Here is a 5134-nt window from a genome sequence, read left to right as displayed (position 1 = left end):
AGTCCCAAGACTGGGGCATTACTACAGAAATGAAGATATCTTGGTCATGAGTGAACTGTAGTGGAAGGAGAACAGAATGAAATTGTGCACTGGGAACAGAATCACTGGGAAAGTCACATGCAGATTCCCAAAAGAAAACAACTGTAAATTAAACTGCATAACATTTAAATATTTTTGTATTTTAAAAAATATATTTTTATTGAGATATAATTACATCATTTTACTCCTTCCTCTTCCTCCCTCTAGCTCTTGCTCCTTTAAAGAGTTTATAAGGAAAACCACAGATGGGAGTAAAATATTGCAGGGAGCATATATATATATATGCTATATGTGCATATATGTTTGTATATACATGTTTCCATATATGTTTGCATATGTATGTTTGTATATGTGTATATATTATATATAATGGCATGAAAGCAGAGAAAAGACTAAGGGAAAGGAGGAGAAGCAGGCAGAGGTTAAAGGCAGGTAATAAAAGCTGTTTTGACTATGCCCAAAACACTTGAACATGTCTCTGAAATAGAACTACGTATAATGTTATGCACCAATAAAATGCACGAAAGAATGGCACATAAAGAACTCTTGTCATTCAATAATAATCAAATCAAAATCTTGACAGATAACTAGAAGACAAAAAGGCTTTAACACGTTCATAAGTCCATGAGAGATATTTCTTCCCAAGTATACATTTATAAGCAGTTGGCTGTCAACAAAATGCGTCAAGACAAAAACCAATTAATTTGACATCATATAGCTATGTGTATCTGGACTGGAAATACAGGTTTTCTCATGTCCTTTTGCTGAAAAATTAGTTGAATTAGTTAGATTGAGCCAGTTTGAGAATAAAGCCACCAAGCTCCTGAGTCTGACCTGTGGCTGTGGCATTCTCCATCTCTTCCCAACCACCAGTACAATGTACAGAACACTTAAGCTGTGCCCATTATTCCACTGCATATCCATGGCATACAGAACCAGTTAAACATGGCTTCTTTATGGATGAGCTTAAAACCTAGAAAGACAAGTCCTTGTTCACCAAACACTTGACTACATCCAACCTTGTTCAATCTTAATAAAAAGTTTGACACACAAAGAACACCATTACCTCTGTGGAAGGATAGGGTCTGACTATGGCAATTAGAGATTGCTGAACCTGTTTTGAGACTCAGATTACAGTGGAAAAGGTTATTAGAATTCAGATGAGGAAGACTTTGGCCTTCTACAGAATAGTCTAGATTTTTCTATCATCTATTATATAACTTAAAAAAAACATATTTATTGTATATCTATTTCATGCTTGCTAGGGCCTTATATTCTGCTTTGTTTTTAATAACTTGGTAAAAATAAGGATGATTTATATTCCTGACATGACAGTGAGCTAATTCAATTATCCCTCTATATTAGGACCCCCACTGCACAATATGCAGGCCACCCCTTCTTAGGTATTATCCCAACAACACTAAAAACTCACCCTTATGTGTCCTGAATTATTCTTTAATTTTGTGCTTGATTTGCATAAAGCAGGTGATCAGAATAGATAGTAAGGATAAAAGCCACAGAAACATTTTGATTAATGGACTCCGATTAAAAGAAAATAATGTCTTTGAAGCTGCAGCAACAGTAGCCAGCTTGTGAGATGGCGTCTGCCCTTAAATCTCACCTCAGTCTGGAATGACGTCAAATGTGTGTGCACCTAAACGCTTCTGCTGCAGCTGGGGGGAGGGGGGTGTCACACAGAAGAGGAAAGACAGCAGAAAAAAACGAGAAAGCAATGGAGAAATAAAATGCAGAGGGAAGGAAAAAACCAGAATGAACAAGCGAGATCAGTGGAGATGTGAAACAGTGAAGGATCAGAGGGAGGGGGAGGTAAAGCCAGATTTTTATTGGAAGCAATTGAAGTGGTTGCTATGAGACCCGCTCCAGCAGAGGACCAGCAGGCAGCCTGTCGCTGATGGTTCTTGTCGTGCACCAAAGCTTTCCTTTGACACAGTTTTAGAGTTGTTTACTATCTGAGCAAGCACCTGACACGGTGACTCTTTTCTTCCTTTTTTTCCTCCTCGGGTCCCCCGAGTAAGATGGAAGTAGAAAACGAAGCCCACTGCTGCCCTGGCAGCTCATCAGGCGGGTCCAGAGAGTACAAGGTGGTAATGCTGGGCGCAGGGGGCGTTGGTAAAAGCGGTAAGTTTCCAAACGCCGGGGGAAGGAGGGATCCATATAGAGGCAGCTGTATAGACCACGGCAGTTAACAGAAGAGCATCTGGCAGGGTGATTAAAAGTAAAGACTTAAGGGGAAGCTCTTGAATCAGGAGAATTCAGAGACCGCAGCCAGGATGTGCAGAACTTTAAGAGGATAATTTGCTCCTTTAATTTTGTGCTGAGTAATATTTGTTCTGGGTTTATACGGTCTTTAAATTAGTGATAAAATCAGACAGCCCTATGTGAGTGAAAATGTTCTACTCTTCTCAAAAATACACAAACGAAAACAGAAATCTATGGATATTTAGATAAAGAGATAGAGACAAACACAGGTACATCCCTCAGTATTTTCAGTGACGTTGTTTGCTTGTGTTTTGGTGAAAAAGGTCCTGCCTTCTATGCCTTTCTGTGTCTGCCATTGCACACATAGGCTTTGGGTACTGAGAAAAGTTGGATTTTGAAAATGGTAGAGGTTTAAAGATTTTTTTTTTTTTTGCTCTGGGTGACAAGCAAAGCCATACTTAGTGGTTAAGCAAATTAAAAGAAGCTGCGAGAAGGGGATTGAGGTATTAATGAGACGAAGGCTTGAAAATTCATGCTGGGATAGCACAGGAGAGCTGCCAATGGCTTGTTTCTACAGAAACGTAAAACACTAGCTATATCAGATACCCAGTGACACTTCAGGCTGAGTGTCTCACAGCTTGGTTATGGATAGGACGCATAGGCTGCTAATAAGCACTCCAAACAAACAAGAAAGATCCCTACCAGGGATGGTGTGTTTATGTGGAGTGAGCCTGGACAAATGTTAGTAAAGGAATTCAATATCTTAGTTCATGGAAATAAGATTCAGAGTCAAGGACAAGCAAGTATCTAACAGGAATGAGATGGGTGAGAGGTGAAGGGAGGAGGAAGACAGCAACTCTCGTGGACAGGAAATTAATAATAGACAGAAACCTCTTCTTCTATCCAAATATGATGTTCCACGAAGGTGGGGGTGGGGTGTCAGGTAGGTCTAAAAGGGATCAGTGGAAAAGTGCTGTGTAACAGGAAGGGAGTCATGCCATCTAGGAAAGAAGTATGGGATGAAAACCTTTAGACTCTATGAATGAGGAATTTAAAACATTTTATTTTCTGTTTAAGAAAGCTATGGCTTAAGAAGGAAAACAAATGATGTGTGTGTAGATTTAGAGATAAATGATAAAATGTTATGATTTTACACACACGTATGAGAGAGAGAGAGAGAGAGAGAGAGAGAGAGAGAGAGAGAGGAGAACGTGTTGGAGAGGTTGAAGACCATCAGCGTCAGCGTCTTCTCCTGGCAGAGTGTGAGCTGAGGCAGATGTGGCAAGAGTCTGAGCATCAACATGCCTTTCATGTACTGGCTGATGTTGCCTTGACTCTACAGGACATGAGGGACATGGAAAGAGAGCCACTTCTCAGCCTGTTTCCTGGTCTTAGGTCTGGATCTTGGAGCTGAAGCTGCTGCCAGTAGCAACCTCTAGCAGGCCATTTACTATGTGATTCTGTGACGTGTAATAGTTGTCTTTTGACCTTCCTTCCTGATGATTTTACTGATAATTCATTTTTTTACCATCCCAGTAGCTAGAAAATATCAAATTGTTTTTATCTTTATTTTACATGAAAGAACATTTATCATCAAACACAGGTGCAAAAATTTTCAGTGTAATCTAGGCAGGATGAGGCAGCTGGCCTTTCAAGAAGGTGAGGAGGGATAAAGGGTACCCCTGGAGTTACTCTGCTTAAATGGCATGCTTGGATAATACTTCAGAGACTATTCCACATTTCCACACCAGAAGAGGGTCCTCTGGGATTTATAATGATGGAGTCAAATCTTGCTCTTGAACTAGTTTCTTCTCTGGTTTATTTAGGGCTGTTAGTATGTAAACATTCAACCACAGATCTCATTACTAACCCTTTGCATGTAAAAAATGTGTGCCTTCAAATAATCTAAAATGTCTTTATGTGCCACTTTCCATCTGGCTAAAGATTTCAATCAATAGAGAATTTTCTGGGATTATCTAGTCTTCACCATTTTGTCCTCTGCAAGGATGTTTGGGAGGGACCCCCTCTGCAAAAGGTAAGGAAGTTACATAAAATTGTTATCTACTCTCTGTTCTGAGCACTAGGCCAGAGTCCTCACTGAACCAGGACAAGAAAATCAATATACCATCACAAAATTATTAGATGAACAAAATTTTAGAGAATTTTTATACCTATTGAGAAATTACATTGCATTTTAATCCATGTTTTACTATGGAAACATACTATGATGAGCAAAAACACTTGAAAAGACTTGTGACTTTGCTGAAGCAACTGTTTCTACAAGATTTACCATGTGTACATTTTGTGTGGGAAAATTTCAGACTATAAGCAAACAATCACATTTATTGGGCATCTGCTGTGCACAGATCTTCAGTGGCTACTCCAATGGGAGAGGATGGAAGAAGCAGACCCTTAGGAAGAACCCAAGAGTGGCAACATAGGAGACCTGTATTAGATGCTTATGTTTACTCTCCATGATGGTAATAAGGTGGATCTCCAGCTAATAGACTGAAAGTCATGCAACAACTTTTATCCAGTCAGAATAAGTAAAAAAGACTGCCAAGGCACTTCATCCAACTCTACCACACTATGTTTCTTATATTGAGGAAGAAGAACAAAGACTTCTTTCAGTTGCCATAAAAAAGAAAATGTGGCTGTTTCTTTCTTTTTTTTTAATCTTTAGTATTTTTTTATTACGTATTTTCCTCAATTACATTTCCAATGCTATCCCAAAAGTCCCCCATACCCTCCCCCCCACTTCCCTACACACCCATTCCCATTTTTTTGGCCCTGGTGTTCCCCTGTACTGGGGCATATAAAGTTTGCAAGTCCAATGGGCCTCTCTTTCCAGTGATGGCCGACTAGGCCATCTTTC

The 5134-nt window shown here is 39.6% G+C and overlaps 1 protein-coding gene across 1 annotated transcript in view; it reads left to right on the top strand.

Annotated features, from left to right (window-relative positions):
* The first annotated feature begins 1737 nt into the window (after positions 1-1737).
* The window catches only part of Rit2 (Ras like without CAAX 2), a 330474-nt gene continuing 327077 nt past the window's right edge, over positions 1738-5134 (top strand). Inside the window, exon 1 of the mRNA XM_021150801.2 lies at positions 1738-2178. Within this exon, the coding sequence (XP_021006460.1) occupies positions 2076-2178 (103 nt within the window). The 5' untranslated portion in view covers positions 1738-2075. The remainder of the gene's footprint in view (positions 2179-5134) is intronic.

This window comes from Mus caroli, chromosome 18 (genome assembly GCF_900094665.2).
Source record: "Mus caroli chromosome 18, CAROLI_EIJ_v1.1, whole genome shotgun sequence".
Lineage (NCBI taxonomy): Eukaryota > Metazoa > Chordata > Mammalia > Rodentia > Muridae > Mus > Mus caroli.
This window is presented reverse-complemented; position numbering and strand designations above follow the sequence as displayed.